The 22,062-nt window shown below is 49.8% G+C and overlaps 1 protein-coding gene and 1 pseudogene across 1 annotated transcript in view; both read left to right on the top strand.

Annotated features, from left to right (window-relative positions):
- Positions 1-22,062, top strand: part of ADCY2 (adenylate cyclase 2) — a 304,109-nt gene that overhangs the window by 15,931 nt on the left and 266,116 nt on the right. Inside the window, exon 2 of the mRNA XM_016130145.2 lies at positions 2,634-2,831. Within this exon, the coding sequence (XP_015985631.2) occupies positions 2,634-2,831 (198 nt within the window). The remainder of the gene's footprint in view (positions 1-2,633; positions 2,832-22,062) is intronic.
- Positions 1,603-1,720, top strand: LOC118607546 (annotated as a pseudogene).

Genomic DNA, 22,062 nt, shown 5'->3' with positions numbered 1-22,062 from the left:
ACTGGGAACCCGGTGAGCAGGGGTTCACCACCGGCCCCTCAGGACTGCATTATGACAGGGGCCTTCTTATGCCCCCCCCAAAAAAAACCACATTCTTCTTTACAGTTTACAAGTGCATTAGCATGAGATGGATGCACTCTTTGACCGTAAAGCTTGTTTTTTTTTTTCTGATTTTACAAGAAATTAAAGCACTTTTGTGGGTCCCTAAAAATATTAGGGGACCTGAGTACTGTGTCCACCGTGCCTGATGGAGAAGTCGCCTTGCAGCCCAGACAAGTCACTTCCCAGTGACTAAGACCTTGATAACAAAACAAAACAAAACAAAACAAAAAACCGAGGTGGAGACTCCGACGTTTGAAGCCCAGCATAGTATTGAGTCTTACCCTGCACCCATCCAGCGCGGTGAGACATGGGCTTTGTCCTGTCCACAGTTAGATCTTTTGAAAGAGGCATGCGGGAAATGCACCTACAGGTGACCCAGTGCGTCCTCCACTTCCCGGAAGGACTTCACTGCCATCTCTCTGTCCTTTAGCTCCTGATTTTTACTTTACAGTTATGCATATTTTTTTCTGGAGAAAAAAGAGCCGATGAAGTCAACAACTGCTTCTCCCCTCCTGGGCTAATGAAGCGAGTGAAAAGTCTTCCTGGGAACACAGCTGTCCTGGTAATTCCCTGGTTAGCTTTCTGTCCATAGCGCAGTCGTTTCTTTTGGGAGATTCAAAATAAAATTGGTTTTCGTGGCTCCACGCGTGTGGCGATCTCAATCTCCAGCTCGCTGTCCCCGGAAGACACGCCGTCGTGTCCACGTTTACGCTGACTCGCGGTGTCTGAGGGAACACGGGCTTGCTGGTGGATACCCGATAGCCTTTCACGATGACGGTCCCGTGTGTCCGAGGGTAAGAGCGTGACTCGGGCTCTTCATCATGGGTGAAAATAGCAATGCGGGGGGGGGGGGGGCGGGTCGGGGACACCTCGTTCGATCCTCTCGTCTCCTGCAGTTCTGGAAGCATGTTCCTTTTTGGCCACTCAGGGGCTGGTCCCAGTGGGCGTCACCCATCCTGTCTGCACAACCAGAGGGCGGGGCACGGTGCGGGTGGCGGCGGCGCAGACACCGAGACCCCGCGCCGGGCCGAGTCTGGGTTCTCTCTCCCTCGCTGGTCCCCTCGACCGGGGGCAGCTCGTTCTCATCCTTGGCGCCCCGGCTTTCGCCCCGGTGTGGAAATGGGTCGTCGCGAGCGGGCCCGGGTCCCCCTCGTGCCCCCGGCGTGGTAACCCGGACCCCGCGCGGTGGTTCGGCTTGTCTGCTCTGCTTCTCTACCTCCCTGTGGCTTGATGTCCAGACGGGGCCATCTCCAGGGTGAAGTTGTAACTGCTCGTGTGACCGGTGAACCCAGTGCCCCCAGAAAAGGGGAGGGGTTCACCAGGCTCCAGCATCGGAAGGAGCCACCTTATAAGTCTCAGCTTTTCTGTGATTTTTAATATTTTAAAACCTCGATGGAAGCTCTCAGCGTCTTGGCCCCATATGGGGAGTTTTTCGATCGAATCTCCTTTGGGTGCTTTGGTAACTATACATGTTGGGTGAGGATTCAAGACCTAGAACCGGTCTAGGCCATGCCACTCTGAACGCGCCGGATCCCGTCTGATCCTGGAAGCTAAGCAGGCTTGGGCCTGGTTAGTACTTGGATGGGAGACCACCTAGGAGGACCAGGTGCTGTAGGCGTAAAAAATAAAAAATAAGGGGCTGTAAGCTGACAAGGTCCTTGCAATCTGTGAGGTCAACCGAGGGTTGCCTCGCAAAAAAAAAAAAAGACCTGGAACCATGTTCTGTCCCACAGTGCACCTCTGCTTGGCCAGGTGCCAGTGGCAGGTGCTGCAGAAGCTAAGGCTTAGCCCCATGCCTGCACAGGCAGAGGAACCACGATACTTACATTGTGCCGAATTGTGCAGAATTGAAATAGCGTGCCTTTCGGGGAAGATACGTAGAAGAGGAGGATTAGGGTGCAAACGTGGATTTTAAAAACATGCGTTAGTAAGGGGCTAATAATGTGCATTTTCTCGTTGTTCCTGGAGCCCAAGATTGGTGAGGAAGGAAACTAGAAAGACAGCACGTTCTCCTGAGCAGTTCCTACTCTCTTGTTTCCTGTTAATTGCCTTACATTAAAATAAAAGCTCATCACTGTGAAGACTGAGATAGTTCTTAGACTTTTAAAAATAAAACATTTCGAATCACTTGGCGGACTTAATTTTCTATGGCCAGGGCGTTTCTTATCCCGCGATGCAGGCAACGAAGTTGGTTGCCTTATTTTATCCTGATATTATGTGTTTTTGCATTCACTTTTGCATGAAATCCATTCCTCCATTTTTTTTTTCAGGGAAAATTTAAATTTGACGACATAGCTGTTTTTCAGAATTTAAATATCGAATACTGGGATGTTTCTGTAGGAAAACGTGGCTATTTGATAAGAAAACCACATTTTCAAGAGCTCAAACTGTTCTGCTTCCGAAGTAGTGTTTAGAACCCGGCATGTCTCGGCACCGACGCATGCCGGCCGCACCTTGACCGCAGAAGTCACTGCCGCCATGGCGCCTCTGAGTTGTCCCTCTGCAACGCACATGTCTTTGTCTCCTCATAGGAAGTCGAAGACCACGTGGCATTTTTAATCACGGTCCCCACCGCCCTGGCCATCTTCTTCGCGATCTTCATCCTCGTGTGCATCGAGTCCGTGTTCAGGAAGCTGCTCCGCCTCTTCTCCGTGGTCATCTGGCTGTGCCTGGTCGCCATGGCGCACCTGTTCATGTGCTTCGGGGGCACCGTCTCTCCCTGGGACCAGGTAAGGCGCTGCAGTGGTTTTCTTGTCTTTGCTTCGGGTGCTCTGGTGGGTGACATGCTTTATTCTGTGGACGCGCCCCCGAGCCATTAAACAGGAGAACGTCAGCCGAGAGTGAAGTCTCTCGAGACCGTCGTCTCAGGGGCGACCTCCTGCCCGAAGTCGCGCGATGCCTGTTTTGACGCAGGGCGAGGCCTGGGCCTCACCCGTCACCGGTTTTAGGTGGCTCGGTCTGGGTTTTCGCCACGTTTCGGTGCCTCCGTCTTCTCCGGGTCCCTGAGCTTCCTGTTCTCCGGGACTCCTCTGGGATGGGAGCCTGTCCAGTGCCTCTAATTCTGAGACTGGGAGTTGCCCTTGGACTCTTCCTCAGTCACCAGGTCGTCCTCCTTAAAGACAGACTTCTGCCACGCTGACCGGGTATCAGCACGAATGTGTCACGCCGATGGGATTGCGTTCACACCCGCTGGGAACCCACGGTTCTTCACGCGGACGCTTGGCTTGGATGAGGCTTCGCACGGAGGACCGTGGGATCGCGCGGCCTCACGAGGGGACTTTCCCTTCTGCCGCCGCCACCTGGGTGACCCTGCTGGCCGCTGATCGAGCGGCGTGTCGTCTGGGGCACAGGCAGGTCCTGGCTGCAGATGTGGCGGATGCGTTCCTAGCTCCCGCCTCGTCATCCAAGCCGTGGGGTCTGCAGCCACCCAGGGAGGGCGCGACTCGGGCGCCGAGCGGGTTGTCACATAGTCGCTTCACTTACATTTCTCAGGCGTCCCCCGCAGGCGGTGCCGGCAGGGCGTCTCCGCCTCTGTTTCCCCTGTGTGCTTCGGTATCGCTTATGCGAGTGGGCTTTTCGCACGCCGGCCCCCAGGTGGGACCCCGCCCACGTTACGGCTGCCATCCTCGCGCGGCCACGGCCTCAGCAAGGACTGGCTTCTGCGTGAAGCCTCAGCCCTGTTGGCACTGCGGGTGGGGTGGCCAGCCCGGCTGGTGGCCAGGGCGAGTTTCTGGGGCCCAGCTGTGTTTGCTTGATGCTCAGAAAAGGCCACAGCTGAGCAGGTCGCAGCTATTTTTGGCCACTCTTCCTAGGTCGGGGCCTTGGGCAGGGGGTCCGCCTCACGCCGTGGGCCTGCTCACACACCGTGCCGGAAGGACCCTTTGGGTCCCATTCCTCCACGGGCCCAGCCCTCTTGGCCACACCTGCCCCATTCGACAGGCACGCGGATTTAAAATAAAGGCATCGTGTCACATTCGTCATAAAAGTCTGGCATCTTTTCATGGGGGCACCCCACAGGTGGGCCCCTCACGTGACTTTCTAGAAGCGTCATAGCAGCTCACAGTGGTCAAGGGCCGCACCCATCGGGAGGTGGCCCGCCCAGCGCTGCTGTCAGGACGTGTGGGAGCGAGGCCAGACCAGGCGCGTCGCACGAGGCCACCCTCGCTGCTGACCCCAGGCTGACCAGTCGGGCGCTTCCCGAGACCACCCTGGGGTTCAGTCTCTTCCTGGACGGACCCACGGGATTCAGCGAAAGCCACCTTGCTCACAGCTATGGTTGATTACGAGGAGAGCACAGAGCCGCATCGGCTGGGGGCAGTGTCCGGTAGGACCACAGCCTGTGGGGCTCCCAGCGTCCTCTCCCTGGCGGTCACTCTCTCCACGGCGGTCGGTGACATTGCGCGTGGAGCGTTGCCTAACGAGGAGGCTCAGCCGTCGCGTCCGCGTCCAGGGTTTTTATTAGGCTCGGTCACGTGTCCCCAGGCCTCTGTCGTAAATCGAACTTAGACTGTGCTGGCCGCAACCCCCAGACGGACAAGGACGCTCTTACCGGCAGGGGCCTAGGCATAGCTTCCTTTGCTCGGGGCCAAGGCCAGGCCTCTCTTCGGGTAATGTGCATTTGTCACTGCTCGGGCGGCTTGAGTGTGCGTCTCAGCCGTCAGGGTCTCCACTGCGGACACGGCGTGTGAACGGCCGGCGCGGGGTCCTCTGGCCGGCGCCTGGCCCTGCTCTGGGTGCTGTCCCTGTGGAACCGCAGGTGCCCCGTGGAGCTCCGTGAGGGGCACGCCGCCATGTGCATCCTTGCATGCGTGTGAACAAGCACTCGGGGCTGAGGGCCTCACTCACGCCGGCCGGGCTGCTCGCGCGTGGCGGAGGCGGTTCGAGCCCCGGGGTCCTGGCCCCGGAGCCTGGCCCTCAGTCGCGACGCCAGTGACTCTCAGCTGGGAGGGGTTTCTCCCCCAGTGGACGTTTGTCCACGTCTGGAAACGGTTTCGATGCTCACAATGTGGCCTGAGGGTATGATACCGTCATCCAGGACAGCGGTGCCAGCCTTTTTGGGTCCTAGGAGAATCCGACCCCCGATGATCAGAGGCGGGGCTGAGGCGGTGATGCTGGCGCTGGGGGGCGGCTGCAGACACAGAGGACGCCGCGCTCGCCTGCTCACCGCTCACCTCCTGCTCTGCGGCCCGGTCCCTAACAGGCCACGGACCGGTACCGGTCCACAGCCCGGGGCTCGGGGGCCCCTGCTCTGGTAGGCGGAAGCCAGAGATGCCACTCTTCATCTCACTGTGAGGAATGATGCAGCCCCAAATGTCAGGGTGCGAGGTCTGAGGAGCCCTGTGTTATATAACACGGCCCCCCGACGACGCCTTTTAGAGGACCAGCTCCTAAGCCCTCAGCGAGTGGGCTTGTGCGAAACTGCCAGGGCGCGACTTAGGTGTGTGTGTGGCGCGGCCAGATTTGACCAGGCAGGACGGAGGGGCTTTGCAGCGTGTGGCCCTGAGGCAGTACGGGCAGGTAGAAGGGAGACTGGTTCGTAACTGGGACAATAAGGAAAGTGGAAAAGAAACCACTTCAGGCGACCTGTCCCGCCCCCCCCCCCCCCCAGCCCCGGCTGCATGTGGAGCCTTCCCACGGCCGTGTCTTAATTCAGCACACGTCACCCGCACCCCGAAGTCCCTCCTGCCCTGGCTGCCGGCTCCCCAGCCCAGCTGACATTTGTTCCGCACAGCTGCCTCTTGGATGAAAAAAAAAAACCAAAAACAACAAAAATCTCTTACATGGTATTTTGCTGGTGGTTCCAAAAACCCTGAGGGAGGCAGGTGGCACACCGCGGCGCCCTGGCTCCGGCCGTCTGGTGGCGGTGCCTGGTTTCGGATGGGGTCCTGTCCGGCGCTTCTCGCGTGGGCGGGTTCGCGGGCTGCCCGGCGTTCCTGCGGTTCCGTTCCCGCCGAGGAGACGCCGAGGAGACGCTGAGGAGACGCCGAGGCGGTGCGGCCCCTGGACTCCAGCTCGTTGTTCCGAACGATCGAAACCTGCTGGAATGATTGCGAGCTCAGAGTGAGTAGAGGGGTCTCTGAGGTGTCTGTTTTCTCTGTTCCGTTAGGTCCGGCCAATGGGATAATTTTTATTTCGGGGGGCGGGGGGAACGTGCGGCCATGTGTATGGTGCGTGCAGCCCCCCCTCTTCTGCACGTGCCCAGTGCAGTCACATAGCAGAGCAGTGATCCCTGTCCGGAAGCCTCTGGAACGTGGTGGGGCCTTTCTGATGGGTAAATCCTATCGAATGAGGCTTAGTCGAGGTTGACAAAGAGTGTCTCCCAGCTGGGGCCGGAAGTCCCAGATCAAGGCCTGGGCAGAACCACGCTCCTTCCGGAGGGTTCTTCCTGCCTCTTCCGGCCTCTGGCGGGTGCCCACGGTCCTTGGAGTCCGTCGGCTGGTAGACACGTCCCTGCGACCTCCGCCTCCCTCGTCACAGGCCACTCTTGCCCGTGTGCCTCTCCTCAGAAGGGCGTCCAGCACGGGGGATCCAGGGCTTGCCGCCGTTCTCATCTTAACTTGATTATTTCTGCAAGGAATTTGTCACCGAATAAGGTCCCATCCACATGTGCTTCTGAGGGACACAGCGCCACTCAGGACAGACGTCGTTTCGCAGGAGGGCACACGCCCCGTCCCCGAAGCGGACGCGCTCATTGCAAGACGGCGCGCCGGTCTGTGGCGTGTCGCGGTCATCGTCGGTCCCCGCCCTGGACCGTGACGGCCGCTCTCGGCGCCGACTTCACTTAAACTCAGGTCCATCCACCTTGGGACCGAACCCGTGCCGCGGAAGCTCTGACGCTCTTCCGAGCCAGTGCCTGTCGGGAATCAGGGGTGCTCTTGCGCGCGAACCCACGCTCACGACCGTGAGGCCGGCCCGAAGGCCGCGTGGCCAGGGACACGGACAGCAGCGCGAGCGCACGCGTGTGCGGGAGGGAGCTCGGCGCTCCGCTGCCGTCTGGGTCACGGAAATGCTCCTTCTGGATTTCTCCGTCCGTGACATCCAGGGCGTCTTTCTTGCTCGATACGTGTTGGTAATGTGTTCGGTTCACTTGGGGGAGCCTCAGCTTTTAGATGCTGTTTTACTTAGTGACTTTATAGCCAGACAAATCCCTTTCCTCTGAGCTGGCGACAGCTGGCTTAGGGCCCTCCCTCTGCGACGTGACTCCCGGCACAGGCGGACAGTCGCCCAGGATGGCCGGCGTCGTGCAGAGTCGCCGGGGCGGCCGCGTGGGGACGAGGGGGCTGAGGCCGACGGCTCCGCGTTTGACCCCGGTTTTCTGCTTCCGTCCTGCCGAGAGCTCGCGGGACGGAGTGAAAGGGTCGTCCATGCTGACGACCCCGCGTCCGCCCTGGCGCAGAGACCACGCCACAGTTACTGTGTGTGGATCCGCTAAATTATTGACTCGAAAGGCTAACGTTTTGCTCCAGCGAGAAGAGACTTTCTTTGTCGTATGATCTCAAAGGATGCCTGACGCTCAGCGTGGACCTGTGCGTGATTCCTACAAACATGGGACGTCCGTGTGCAAACGTCATCTGTCTTCTTGAAAACGGGCGAGAATGTAAGAAAATAAAGGCCTCCCATAGGCTTCGACGTGGTAAAGAGTTAGTCCGCTTCCCCTCCAGGGCTGTCACCTGGTGCCGTGACAGAGCGTGCTCACCACGCAGAGGGCCAAGCGGTGTGTGAACGGGAGCGGAGAACCCGCCCGGCCCTGCGTGTGCGAGGAACCCGACCCCGACTGCTCCGGGCACCTCGGTGACTCCCCTGGGGGCGTTTGGGGTTAATGCCAAGGAGCACACACCTGAGAAGAGCAAAAGTGATACTAGAAAAATATTCTAACTCATAACGAAGATGAGGCTTTTTAATTGTTCTGTCATTTTTTTTTTTTCATGGCGAAGAACATACTGACGGAATGCGACTTTTAGGAAAGCGTGCGGCGCGGACCGGCCTGCAGGGCCGTTTCATGCTGCCCCCCGCCCCCCGTTCCTGCCGCTCGGGGCAGAGGTGGCCTTTCTCTGTCCCTCCTCCTCTCGGCGCCCAGCCAGGGCTCTGTGACAGTCACACTGGCTGAGCGGGGACCGGGGACTGACTGCGCCCCTCGCCGGGTCCCGACGTTGCTCCGATGGACGGTCCTGCCGGTGTTTCTGGAATAACCTTTCTGCTTCCTCCCCCGTCCGTCCTCCTGCGCTTTTGCTGAGCGGAGCACAGGCCCTGGTCCGCGGGGGCCTCGGAAGTCAGCTCTGACCCGGCCATCGACCGGACGGCCGTCCGCACCCCTGCGCGTCTGCGGTCCCTCCCACCCCACCCCTGCGTCAGCGTCCGCGTCAAGGGCTGCATGGCTTCGCGGGCGTGTTCGTCGGCCGCTCTGTCCCTAGAGTACGGAACAGTGTCACATACGTAGGGGTCGCACTGCTCATGCTTGTGGAGGTACCGAACACGCGTGAACCCAGCTCATGGGTCTGCTCGCCCTCCCCACCCTAACGGTGAGAGAAGACAGTTCTGCCCTCTTGGTCCGTCCACGCGGCAGGCGCTGTTCAAGGACTTTGTGTGTGTAACTTATCTGGTCGATACGACCCTGTGAGGAAAGAACCATTATTATGTGCGGGTGAGAAACCCGAAGCCCAGAGAGGTTAAGCAACTTCCCCGAAGTCGCACAGCCAGGAAGAGAGCCAGAACTTGAACGTGGCATTTCGGCTCCGAGATGGTCGCCCAACGATGTCCATCGTTGTCGATGGCTGTGTGCTGTCTCCTGCTGTGACTTGGCAAAGGACCGATTATTGCGTGATGAGGAAGGAAGGCATTTAGGCACTCTGGATTGTTCTATCTGTACTGCTTTTGGGTTAAATGTTATCTGGGAAAACTTCGCGGAGAGGGAGCTGTTAGCTTCAGGGATGCCAAAAAATCGACAGTGTCGCTGGTTTAAATCGTCAGCACCGAATCCCAGTTGGAAGTATTTTCACCCCTCAGATGAATCACTAAGAGAGACGAGACATATTTGGCCCGAGGAACAAATGTTCGTGTGTGTATATATATGTTTGTCAGCGCTATTATTGGGAATCGGTGACTGCTTTTCTGCTGAAATTAACATCGCTTCCTCACACACACATTCCTTGGACCCCCAGTTCTCTCTGCTGCTTTTCCGCTTCGGTAAACCTGTTCTTCTTGCAGGAAAGGCCCGTCAGACTCGAAGGGCCTTAGAGGGCCCTGGCCAGGACGCCGGCTCGGGGTGCAGTCCGGCCCAGCACTGGCATCTTCCTGCTTTGCGAGGAGCTGCGCTGGCTCTGGGTGCTGTCCCAGACGGGGCTCGATGGCTCATGTGCCCTGCAGGAGGGCCACCGTCACGGGGGCGCCGGTCCTGTGTGTATATCATTCACGGGGCATCGGGAAGCACCTGTGTAAAAGTCAGCTTGAACTCAAAAGAAGTCGTGACCGTGGTCTGGAACATGTAGTATTTTTCTGAAAGAGCTGGAATTTTATTTTACAGAGGAGGAAAAATATTCTGCCGGCTTCCAAAACATCTGTTATTGACACGGTTTAAAAGGTGACGTTTTCGATGGTGGTTGTCTCAGGGCTTCCTGCATTCGGTGTCCCTTGTGTTTGCTAAATGATTTCGTGAAAGGTTGTGTTTGTAATCGAATTGCAGCGTCTTTGGCCTTGAATCTTGGATGCCGTTGTCATATCCAGAGAAACATGCTTGCGGGAGCCGGTGAGTAATACGGCCCGTCACTCACCAGTCGGGGCCGTGTGTGCACCTGCACAGGCGTTCAGGGGTGCTGCTGCCTTGAAGGGGAGTGGATTCCAGATTCCAGGCTGGAACAGCCAGTTCGCAGAGAAAAATAAATTCAGAGTTTAAATTATTTCCTATTAAGAGTTGCTAAGCAACACCTCACTTAGCTTCTCTAGTATTCAGCGTTTCGAATTTCCTTTTCTCAGCAGCCACTAATACCATCCTCAGCCAACGGTTTCACAGAGTTGAAAAAAACAGAGTTCAGAGTTTGGGAAAACAAAGGCACCGAAGCTCTCAGGACAGAAAACTGAAGAGGAGAGAACTACAAAAAAAAAAAAAAGGGGATGGCATGTGAGCTCCAGAGATTGGAGACTCCCCCGGGACCAAGCAGGTGGGGTGACTCCTGGTACGGGGCCTGGGGAGCAAGCCCGGTGATGAAGAGAGACGTTTCTCAGCGCAAAGGGCAACGGTTCATCAAGAAGACCTAATCGTTCTGGATACCTATACACCGCATAACGGGGTTTCAAGATACATGACGCATAAATACATCCAGAGCTTCCAACGGCCTCATCTCCATAACGGATGGGACGATACGAAAATCAGCAAGGACAGAGGAGATTTGGGAAGCACTGCCAAACAGGACGACGTAAGGGTGTTTATGGGACGCTGCCCCCGACAACGCAGCGTGTGGTCGTTCAAGTGCACGTGGAACGCTTACCGAGATAGACCACATTCTCCACCCTGAACATCTCACTGAGTTGAAAAGGGTTACTGTTATACGAAGTATGTTCTTTGGCCGTAGTGGACTTGAATTAGAAATGAATGACGTTCGAAAAATGAATCAGTAATTAGAAAGTAAACAACCCATTTCTAAATAATCCGGGAGTCCAAGAAGAAATTACAAGAGGAATTGGAAAATATATTGAACCGAATGAAATGAAAACGTGATGGGGCGTGGTGTGGGCTGGGCTGAAAACGGCACTTAGAGAAATTTATGGAATTAAATGTTGAACTACGAAAGCGGTAAGGACTCAAACCAACAACCTAAGCTTCCGATTTAAGAAACTAGAAAAAGGAGAGCCAATTAGAAGGAAGGAAATTGTAAACAGAAAAACAATAAAGATAATCAATGAAACCAAAACCGGTTCTTTGAGAATATCAATGAAATTAATAACATTAGAGCCAGATTGATCAGAAATAAATAGAGAAGATAAATTTATCAGTATTAGCAAGGATTGTCTCTATTGAGCCTTCAGACTTTAAAAGGATGAATAGCTGTATGCCAATACATTTTTCGGTGTAGATGAAATAGGCAAATTCCTTGAAAAGCAAACTCATAAAGCTCATTTAAGAAAAAAAAAATCGATAAATTGAATAGCCCTCTATGTGTGAAATAATTTGAATATGTAGCTAAATATCTTCCTACAAAGAAGACTCCAGTCCCAAATGTCACCCTTGATGAGCTATACCAAAATTTAAGGATAAAGTAATCCCAATGCTACACAAATTCTCCCACAAAATTAACGAGGAAACGTTCTCCAACTTATGCCATGAAGCCACCAAAACCAAATACAGTATGAGGGAAGGAACTATAGACCAGTGTCTCTCATGAACACAGACAAAAAAATCCTTCATCCAGCACACACACACACACACACACATACACACATTGACCAAGTAGAGTTTATCTCCATAATGCAAAGTTGGTTTACCATTCAAAAATCAGTGAATGCGATTCATCACATTAGCAGATTATTTCAATAAATGCATTACATGTCATCATTTTGGTAGATGCAGAGGAGGCATTTGACAAAATACACTACCTATTCATGATAGCGTCTCTCAAAAATTTAGGAATAAGAAGGCCCTACCTCCAACCAACAAAGGGCAGTTGTACAAAAAGTACAGCGTCAGGATTAATAGTGGAAGAGCGGATGCCGGCACAAAAGGCAAGGAGAAGAAACGAAAGACGCACGGACTAGAAAATGAGGATTGAGGCTGGCTTCGCCTGTCTGAGCTGAGACTGCCCATTATGGTAGCCACCTGTGCCTGCTGAATCTTCACATGTGGCTATTTTGAATCAAGATGTGCTCTAAGTATAAACACTGATGTTTAAAGACCAAGTATGAGGAAAAAAAAAAGTAAACCATTTTATTCATAATTTCTTTTTACTTATTACATGGTAAAATTATAATATTTTGGAAAAATAGGTTATGTATATTATTAAATTCAATTTTATTTATTTTTAATGTGGCTGCTAGAAAGTTTAGCATTATGCATGTGGCTTGCACTATGTTTGTGTTGAGCAGTTAACATCTCTTTTGAAAATTTCATGGAACTTAAAAAATTCCTCTAAATCTAGTTAGTAAGTGGGTTTAATGAGGTCACATTTTACAAGATGGAGATACAGAAATAAATTGTACGCCGATATATTAGACTCTTCCAATGAAAAATTGAAAAAATGAGCATTTAATGTAACATCAATAATATACTCAGGAGTAAATTGAATAAATGTGTGTGACTCTTCTACCTAGAAAACTATAAAACTTTGTTGACTGAAATTAAAGAAGTAAATAACTGGAGAGAGAGACTGTTCTTGAGTCCAAAGACTCAATGTCAGTTCCCCCCAAATCCCTCCTCTGTAGAGTCAGTACAGCCCCAATAAAAATCCAGCTTTGCAATAGAGTAACGAGCAGATTCTAAAATGTATATGGACATGCAAATTCCTGAGAAGCCACCAAAATAAATTTGAGAAAGCAGAAAATGGAGATCATACTCTACTGGATTTCAAAATTTATTATAAAACTACAGTAATCAACATAGCACGGTATCTGTGTAAAAGTAGACATTTAGGCCAATAGATACAATAGACTGTCCAGAAATGGTCCCACACATATATGGTCATTATTTTTGATGATGTTCCAAGCCAATTCAATGGGGACAGTATAAGTTTTTCAACAGAACCTGCTGAAAATATTGGCTAGCCATGTGCAAAAAACCACTCATAGCTCACACAACACACAAAATTAACTCAACGTGGATCAATCATAGATTTAAAAGTTAACTATTCAGCCTATAGAAGAAAACATGAGAGAACATTTTGGCACCCTGGGGTTAGAAATCTATGTCTTAAAGAGAATATACCAAAAAGCGAACCATTAAAGAGAAAACCCTGATCAATAGGCTGGATAAAAATTAAAAATTTTACTATTCAAAGACACTATTATGGAGGTGAAAATGCAAACCACAGACTGGGAAAAAACAGTTACAAAACACATTCCTGTCAGAAGCCTGTACTTAGGATATATGATAAACTCTTATGACTCAATTGTACCTCAACAGAGGCGTAAAAATAGTGTGTGAGGTTTTGTAGCACACGAGTAATTTTCATGTCTCATTCTAAATTATTGATGCAGTGTCCTCAGACGGGAGGTGTGATTCTCATTTTAAATATAGAAAGACATTTTGCGCCTTGCCAAACAGTAGCAGGTCTGGGCTGGAACACACTCTTCCTTCCTTCCATTCAGATGTGCTGAGTCCTCAGTCCTCGGCACTGACCCTGCCAAGCCGCTATGATGGCTAAAAGAAAGGAGGGATTTGTAAGGAGGAAAAAGTTACGAGATGTTGTAAGAAGACGGCAATACTTCTGCTTTTATCAGGTCTCAGGGGATGATTTCTTGAACAAAGTTTTATTACCTATTAAGGTTTTTAAAAGACTGGCAAATTGATTGCTGGGTTGTTTCAAATTTTGTCTGTGTCCAGCCTGTTTTTTAAAAGAATATATATTTTTTTCATTGAACATTGGAAAAATACACACACATACAAAATGCCTAGGTCACCGATCTATATTTTCTTTAACTCTCTTGCTATGCAAAAATCGTTTTTATTACTATCTTTACCACCTGATGGGGGATATAACTAAACAACCAAATATTCTAAGTAGCATGAAAACACATATGCATTATTCTAAAAATTGTGAACCAATGAAATAAAAATTTTTTGTAGTTATTATGGAAAGGAAATAATGAGGGTTTATTATAATAAAGTGAAAAGTAGTAAAATCTAACTTTATCTTATTGGGCCAGGTATAGATATGTAGACCAGGAAGACAGAGGAGGAGCTCGGAAAGACACCTGCCTGCCTTATATGGAAGAAGTGGAATTAAAATACAGTGGGGTAGGATGGACCATTGAGTTAAATGGAAGAATGAATAAGAGAAATAAATGAACAGAAGAAAGAAGTGGACTATCTTACAGAAAAAAATTAGACTTTTGCTTCACTTTATAAAAAAATATAAATCTAGTTGTATTGGAATCTAAAAAAGCAAACTCTTAAGGATTTCATAAAAATGTGGAGGAAATCTCTTTATAACATCAGTATAGGGAAGGGTTTCTTTAACTCATGAAAAGCAAATATATATATATATATATATATATATATATGAAAGAAAAGAGGAAAAGTAATGAAAAAATGTAAAAGGAAAGACCCGTGCCAATTATTTTTCTTTCTCTTCAGACACCCAAGACACAGTCTTACAGGTGTGCACAAGGAGGCATGTGGATGAATTAACTGGGACTGGGTAAATCAATTGTAGTATTTACATTCAAACATTCACTGAAATACTAAATAAGTCAAGTGAATAACATAATCTACCTACATCAACACTGATAAATCTTAAAAGCGCAGTTTTGAGCAAAAAAGGAAACTGGCAAATTATGCTAATAATGCATATATATCAACATTTTGCATACTTATAGATATAAATAGCATAAGAATGAAAACATGGACGAGAAGAATAACGCTGATTTCAGTCTCCCGATTATTTCTGGGAAAGGAGAGAAGAGGACGTGAATGGATGTGTTCACCTATAACGGGGTGTGTGTGTGTGTGTGTGTGTGAGAGAGAGAGAGAGAGCGAGAGGAATATCAAATACAGTATTAAAAGCTGGTATGGCAATTAAAATGTTCAGTGCATTTTAATGGAAGGTTGTCATATTGTATTTTTAAAATTCTGGTGTTAGTAGTTTTCATTTTTTACATTTTGTAGTAAAATAAAAAATGAAAACGAAAAGATCATGAGCGGTACTAAATACGACTTTGCCCCCGACCTGGATTCGCTGTCCGTGCAGCGGGCCCCAGCCCAGCTTTTAACGTCCGCCCTGGTGAGGCGCCTCTCGGCCGCCTCTCCCGCTGCTCCGTCCCTCTGCGGTCTCCGTTGCGATCGTTGTTCACCATAGTGACAGAACAACCCTCCCTTTTGCCCTGAATGTGTGTTATTGTCACCAGTTTTAATACAGAGTGTTCTACTTTTGAAACTTAAAAAAAAAAAAAATTGTATAGCACTATACGAACGCCAGGGAACACGTACTGAATACTGGTAAGATTCGGTCACTCGAATCTGTGTTTAGCAATGAACGAAACCCAGTCCCCTGAGGGAATTACGAGCAAAACTGAGGCTTCTCGAGATAAGAAATTCTGGCTCAGTTTCGATTCCTGCCTGACCACTTCCAGCCTGCTGGCCTGCCCTGGAAACGTCAGACATTCCCGCCCCCGTGATTCATAAGCAATTCCTTGAATTCCTCGGTCTCATGTGTAGATATACGTGATCGATCTGTCTATCTATCTGTCTGTCTACCTATCTGTCTGTCTGTCTGTCTCTCTCTCTATCTCTCTATCTGTCTATCCATCTATCATCTATCAATTATCTATCTATCTACCTATCTATCGTCCATCTAATTAATTATCCATCCATCCCCCCATCCCTCCATCCCTCCTCCTTCCCTCCATCCGCCCGGTCCTTTGTCTCTGGTAGAACCCTGACTGATACGCCATTATTACACTTAACGACATCAACAGTGTTTGCTTGCCTTCCACGTGATAACACGCTATGTTCATGTTGCCCAGTTCTCTAAGACATGTTTCTCTTTCTAGATTTGGCTCGATGTAGTCAGAGTCACACGAGATACGTAACATTGCGTTCGGTCGTTGAGTTTCGTGTGTCTTTTCGCTGGGACCTGTCTCCCTCATTTCTTCGTCATACCTATAAATTGCCGACGTAGCTTGGTGTTTTGGTCCGTGGAGCGCCCCATTCTGGATTTGTCCATTTACTGCCTCCCTGGGGGGTTGGGTTCATAGCTTTGTAGTGAATAATTGTGTATAAACCGAAAGTTACTTGTAATGCTTTGATTAGATTTAGGGGTGTTCGGCTTTTGTTTTTTTTGGAGGGGAGAGCGAGAATCCTGTGCCGATGGGGGTGTGCGTTTCCGACAGCGTCACGTCTGGGGCACGGGGTGGCTGTCTGTCTCGGTCTCGTGGTGCCACGGCTGGAATTAGGGAGATCGGGGGGTGAAAAACGGACCCTCCCCCGATGTCTTTTCCCATCCGTTTTTCATCTCATGGTTCCATCCGTCGACGACATTGGCCCAGAGTCATTATTTTGTTTGTCTTCCTAATTCTAACTTTCTTGAAGTTATCCGGTAAAGAAATTCCACTTACGAAGCAGGGCTGTTTATTTCATCTGAGATGAAATAGTAATAGGAGAAGAAGAATACATGAACTTTTTCTCTGTAACTGACAGAGGAAGGAATTTGCGCCCTGTCACTTATAATGGTGACCAGTTTTGGGGCGGGGTGCTTCTTCTTTTGGGGATGTCATTTGAACTCTTGGATTTATGGTCCTGAATATTATTATAAACAGTGTTGTGTGTTTTATGTGGTTTAATCAGTTGTAGCCATTATTACTTTTGATGCACGAAGTGTCAATTCTTTAGTTAGTTGGAGCCTCACGGTATGCAGCGTTCACTCTGTATCTTTGACATAAACCCGTTAGTCTTCTATTCCTCTTCTGCGTTCTGCATAGCAAAACAGCCCCAGACTCACCTGTTTCCTTCCCGACAACAGAATTGCGGAGTGGTGGTGTCGAAGGAACACTCACAGCTTCTGTTATTGTTTTCAGGGATTTTCAGGGGACGGAGCTAGAAACTGTATTTTCGAAAAGAAAGAAACCACGCGCTTACAGTGATATTTCTTATTTAAAGTTACAATTACAAGGTGGTTAGTCTGATCTTTGCCAGTATGTGCTCTCCTGCTCTTACATGTAACATCTATATTCTCACAACCTGAAACATTCTTCCTTTGTATAGACACATCCGTATGTTTATATATAATGTTGGTTTTTAAAAGCATCAGTGAGTAAGTAATAAGAGCACTGAGTGAGTTTTAAGCTTTCTTCATAGCTCTCTTTATTCTAAGAACACATCAGCTAAATGCATGAAGTCAAAACGCTGTGTTCCTAAGTCTCCAGGAATATTTCCCAGTCTGTTTATGATTCTCCCTGATATCCAGATAGATTAAATTTGTTTTTAGTTTTCAGAGATTTTTGTTCTATAAAATTTAATTGGACTTTTTGAATATGTAATTAATTCCAAAGTTATCACTGTACGGATATATCTCTATCTCTGTCCGTCTGTCTGTCCATCCATCCATGCATGCATGCATGCATGCATCTATCCATCCCTAAGGAATTTCAGAAGCTCCCTCATCCCTGTCGATGAGCCATGTCTCCTTCCAGCCCCTGTTGGCTGAGTTTTTTTCTTTTTAATTACTCCTCCCTCTAATCTACAGTTAACATTTCATATCAGCATAGAGAGCTCTCTTTTTGGCTGCATGTAGGGTGTCATGCATCTACCTTAATTTATAAACTACTCTTGTTGATTGACCTTGGAGTTGTTTTCAGTCTTTTAGTATTATGTTATAAATAATGCCACAGTGAATGATGTCACACATTTTTGCCTCCGTATCATTTGGGTCGCTGCCTAGAAACAGGACTTTTAGGGCCAGGGATAAGCACGGCTGTGCAAGGAGCGGCCTCGCCTCCTCACTGGGGGCCTGGACCGCACGCCCTCTGGCCGCGCATGGGCGCTCCTGTTCCGCCAGCGGCCTGCAGACAGAGAGGGCGTGGCGTTCCACGCGTGGAGAAACGGCATCTGAAGGCAGTTTTAACGCGCATCCCTTTTGTCGTAAGGGTGCTCGTATGTTCAAAAAACACTTTTAATTGATTCTTCTCTCACCTATATTCCTTTGTAGTTTCGCCCATGTTTGCACTGGATTGTTCTTTTTATGGGAGTTCTTTGCTTGTTAGTGATTTGCCTTTGAAACAAGGTGCAAATGTTTCCCCCAGTCTGTTCCTTCCCCGTTGAACGTTCCTGTGGTTCTTTGCATACGGAAGCTGAATCTTAAATTGTTATGTAGTTGAATTAATCAGTCGCAGTTTAAGGCTTCTAGATTCGGAGGTATATTTAGGAAGTCCCTGGCTTATACGGGACATCTTGGTGAGCTCATCTCTACATGCGGACCACTGACTCATGTGACATCTATCTCGATGGACGATACAACGTGCTTTGTCTTTTTCTAAGTGGCTGCCCAGTCGGGCCAACGCTATTAGTGGAGAAGCCGCCACTGCCTTCCTCTGCTGAGCCTCCCCTTCGCTCGGGGCCGGTTTCCTCTCTGTTCTCTCTTGGTGCCAGACCCCTTTGTTTTAATTTTGGGGGTATTTTAATATGTTTTAGTATCTGGTAGATCTTCTACAGTGTCTGTACTTTATAACCAACTTTTCTAGCTCCAGGAAAAAAAAAATATGCGATGCCGTTATTGGGATTGCATTAAATTTATAACTAAACCAATGGAGAATGGAGGCTTTGTGATCCAAGAACATGATATGTTTTTCTCTTATTCACGTCTACTTCTTTTTCTTTCAGGAGTGTTTTCGGTTTCGCATAGAGGTTTGGGACCCACCTCATTTATTTGCCTAGGTGTTGCATTTTTTTTTGTCATTCAATTCTTTTTTTATTATAAATGAGGGTTTTTTTTTTTCCTTCTAGTGCATCTTCTGGGTTTTTTTTTTTTTTCCATACTTGTTGTAAATGAGGTTTATTGATCTTTCTCGGTTAAATTTGTATCATCCTATGTGGCTAAATTTTCTTCTCACGGAAGTCGGCAGTGCACTTCTGGGTTCCCAGACAGTTCCGCCTGCACGTGGACGTTTAACGTTTTCCTCCCCGAGTGTCGCGCCCCTTCTCTCTCCTCAGCGCAGTGTGTCTGGTACGTCTGTCGCCGTGGTTAGCCGCAGGTGACAGCTGGCATCTGTGTCCTTTTTCTCGCTTCAGTAGGACTTTCTCCAGTGTTTCTTCATTAAGTAAGCTCCTGGCATTCGGACTCCGCTTTTTATTTACACGAGTATGTTCAGTGTTAAGTATGCACCTATCAATTCCTTCTTACTGGATTTTTTATAAAGAAATGTTCGATTTTGTTAACTGTCCAGCGTTGTAGTGTGTCTGCTTTCGAGCAATTTTTGTCCTGAATTCCACCGTATCTGATCCCAAAATTGTAACCCCGGGTTAAATTTTATTGCTTTTGCTTATCCTTTTGTATATCCCTTCACAATCCTTCTATGTTAACCTTTCTTGGCTATTTTAAGAATCTCTTATTCATGGAATAGTTATCGTTTTGTAGCATGGAACTATGTTTCTAAATTGGTAGGTGAATCATTTGGATTTATCGATATGGTCAATATTCTTGGTCTCGGTTCTGCGCACACGTGGAGTCATGCACATACACGCGCGGCCACATGGGCTTCCCATGTGTCCGTTGCTTGCCTCCCTCCCTCCTTTCCTTCCTTCATTAAGGGGAGATGGTTTCTTTTAGCACTTGGAAATAATTATATTTCATCTCGTCGTTGCCTTACATGAATACCCTTGTATAATGCCTTTAGTTCCCTCTCGTAGCTTTATTGGTTCCCTGTTCCGATAAGCACCGCTGAAATTCACTAGCAGCCACTGGCCCGGACCCTTCATTTTGTGGTTCATCGTTGAATTCTTAAGGGTATGAAGTTTCTGTCGCTTGTTCTGTTACCTGCAGGATGTATATGTATATATTTATACACTCATTGTTAGAGCACATCATGCTCATACTCTCTCGCGCATCACTCTTTTAGTCTGAATGCTAAGCATACTCGGTTGAACATATTCAGCGCGCGCCACCAGCCCTTACTCAGAAGCTTCTCCAGCCTTTAGTTTGCTTCGGGGAGACTCCCCCAGGAGTGCTCACGGGGACAGTCTCCCGAGCTCTTCGGGGCCCCCGGGCTGTTTCCCATCCTGTCCATCTCTGCTACCACCATTTCTGCCCTAATTCAGGCTCGGGATGTCTCTGGCCTGGATTGTCCTGTTCAAGGAACGTTATCCGCCTATGCCCCAGACCGGCCATGGCCATTGCTGTCTCCGAAGATGGAGGAACTTGTCGCATGACTCCTCACTGGAGGCGCGTGCCTCTGCAGGGGGCCCTTCGCTTCCGGGGCCTGGTTCGGGGGAAGGGGACACGGACTTCCAAGCCTTTGCCAGGTCCGTCGTGGTCCCAGGTGACTTCCGGGATCTGTCATCTCCAGACCTGCCCCTGGCCTCCTTTTATTCACTTATTTTGGGGGCTTTTTGTTTGTCCGTTTTTATTTTTTATTACATTTCTTGCGGTAACGTCGGTTAATAGCGTCGTGTAAGTTTCGGGGGGCGGGTGCCCCTCCATGATGCACCATCTGTGTGTTCCGCCCCGAGTCTCGGCTCCTTCCATCTGTTTTCCTCCTGGCATTAGCTCCGGCAGAGCGGCAGTGGGCGCAGGTGGGCGCCTACTGGTCCTGCAGGGTGATGGCTGTTGGGAGCTGCAGGGGAGGCCGCGAGAAGAGCATGGCCTCGCCAGAGGGAGGGGAGATTGGGGGCAAGTCAGGGGGCACGGTGCGCACACAGCAGGCTTCTGGGCCTCCATGGCCGAGGCCAAGGAGTGAGGTGCTGCCTTGCACCAGACCTGGAGCTAAATCTCTCGCACTCAATAGATGACGCGAAGGGGTGGACGGAGGACAGATACAGGGAGGTGCCCCAGAAGGCAGTGAGCCAGAGCGCCTGGGGGAAGAGGAGGCGCGTCAGCAGCAGGACCTCCCGGGCCTTCAGAAGCTTTTCCAGGAGGGCCTAAGGCTTCCCACGGAAGGGGGTGGGGACAGCTCTTCCGAGCTCCAAGACTGAAGAGCAGAGGGTGAAGCCTTGAAGGCCCGCACCCAAGGCTGCCTGCGCACACCAGCCCGTCCCTCGTCCTGTCTGGGGGCATCGGAGCCTTGGTCCACTGAGGCTTGAGGTAGGGACAGGGTCTTCCTGGTCATGGTTTCCCACACCTGCAACTTTCTGTTGCTTTCTTTTAAATGGGGATTTAAACATTCTGTCCTGCCCGCCTCAAAGGCGTTGTCGTGAGTGTAAAGTAAAGGCGCAGCGGAGTGCCGCGTGCGAGGACGGAGCCCAGCAGTGATACCTGTCCTCCGTCCTCGTCGGGGCTGCAGTGCCTGGCCGTTCCCCCGGGTGCCTGTGGGGCTGGCCTCCCCCGTTCCCCGGATGTCGCTCTCTCCGTCTTGTCTAAGGCCTCGCCCGGTCTTAGGTCTTGGCGTTGAGCAGAGTCATTCATTATTGATGGTCATCTTCTTAAGTTCGGGAGCTCCTGGAACAAGGCCACTAATTCACTCTTTCTGCCCCAAAACAGCCCAGCCCTCTCTCATTTTAAAATGCTGCCTCCCACCCTCGCCGAAATAGGCTACACACAAAACGTTCTTTCTTCTTAAAGCGAGCCCTTTCAGGTGTGGTCGCAGTGTGCGCGATCGCTGTTTTCATACTTTGGGAAACAGAAACGTTCCTGTGTCTTGGCTTTTCACACACGGGACTCTGCCTGTGTGCTACTGACGAGCCAAACAGGGACAACAGACCGAAGCCAGCTCCGCTGTCAGGCCGTGAACAGCAAAAACAAAACAAAAACAAAAACAAAAAAAACCAACCAGCCAAACAAAAAAACGCACAGAAGTAAAACAGAAGGTCTTTATTCCCTGGCCGAGATCCGTGATGGATGACTATAGAAACCGAGAGGAAAGTAGCCAACTAGACGTAGAGTATTTAGCTTTCAACTCCTGGTAAAGAAAACAGTTTTCAGACATTTAGAACGTGTTAGGTGTCAACTGCCCCCTAGTCCCTCCTTGGCGGCCTCGTCCCTGTAGCTGTTTATCGGCCGCCTCCCAACTTCGCTCAGCCGGTCTGTCCCCACGGAATCTATCGCCCTCTGTATAGGAGAGGCACTCATTCATTCATTCATTCATTCGTGCTAGGTCGGAAAATACCGTTAC

Source organism: Rousettus aegyptiacus, unplaced genomic scaffold (assembly GCF_014176215.1).
Source record: "Rousettus aegyptiacus isolate mRouAeg1 unplaced genomic scaffold, mRouAeg1.p scaffold_m13_p_8, whole genome shotgun sequence".
In the NCBI taxonomy this organism is placed as follows: domain Eukaryota; kingdom Metazoa; phylum Chordata; class Mammalia; order Chiroptera; family Pteropodidae; genus Rousettus; species Rousettus aegyptiacus.
Note: the sequence above shows the minus strand (reverse complement) of the source record. Positions and strands in the feature narration are given on the sequence as shown.